The sequence below is a fragment of the Calidris pugnax genome, unplaced genomic scaffold, assembly GCF_001431845.1.
Source record: "Calidris pugnax isolate Ruff unplaced genomic scaffold, ASM143184v1 scaffold370, whole genome shotgun sequence".
In the NCBI taxonomy this organism is placed as follows: Eukaryota; Metazoa; Chordata; class Aves; order Charadriiformes; family Scolopacidae; genus Calidris; species Calidris pugnax.
Window position 1 is genome coordinate 1 of NW_015091093.1, and position 839 is coordinate 839.

At 69.6% G+C, this 839-nt stretch overlaps 1 protein-coding gene across 1 annotated transcript in view; it reads left to right on the plus strand.

Annotated features, from left to right (window-relative positions):
- Positions 1-493: 493 nt before the first annotated feature.
- Positions 494-839, plus strand: part of LOC106897308 (protein timeless homolog) — a gene marked incomplete at its 5' end in the record, with an annotated part of 3,975 nt that continues 3,629 nt past the window's right edge. Inside the window, one exon of the mRNA XM_014957892.1 lies at positions 494-839. Within this exon, the coding sequence (XP_014813378.1) occupies positions 494-839 (346 nt within the window).

Sequence of the window (839 nt, forward strand, 5' to 3'; positions counted from 1 at the left end):
AGGGCATCCTGTTGCCATGGCACCCCATCGCTGAGGTCCCCCATCACCATGGTACCCCATCCCTGTGGTCCCCCATCACCATGATACCCGAGCACTAGGGCATCCTGTTGCCATGGCACCCCATCCCTGTTGTCCCCCATCACCATGGTACCCAGTCACCAAGACATCCCGTTGCCATGGCACCCCATCCCCGTGGTCCCCCATCACCATGGTACCCAAGCACTAGGGCATCCAAAACACCATCACCGCTGCCCCCCCAGCCCCCGAGCACGGTGGGGGGGTCCCCCAAACCCCACAGAGGGCACCTACACCATGGTACCCGGTCACCGAGACATCCCGTTGCCATGGCACCCCATGCCTGTGGTCCCCCATCTCCATGGTACCCGGTCACCAAGACATCCCGTTGCCATGGCACCCCATCACTGAGGTCCCCCATCACCAAGATGCTCTGTCCCCGCGTCACCCCATGGCATGGGGTCTCCCCATGGGGTGACACCGGGTCGCCCCGTGCCCCCAGGAGCTGCGGAGCGGGTCCTTCTGGCGGGGGGTGCTGGCGGAGGCCGTGGCGACCCTCATCTTCGTGGGGGTGGTGCTGGGCGCCTCGGCGGCCCCCGGGCCCCTGGCACCGGCACTGGCCGGGGGGCTGGTGGCCGGGGGGCTGGCCTGCACCCTCGGGGACCCCCAGGCCAACCCGGCGCTGACGGTGGCCCTGCTCTGCACCCGCAAACTGGGCGTCCTGCGTGGGGCCGCCGGGCTCCTGGCCCAGTGTGCCGGGGCCACGCTGGCCTCCGCCGCCGCCCGCTTGGCGCTACCGGACGATGCCAGCCTCGTCACCAGGG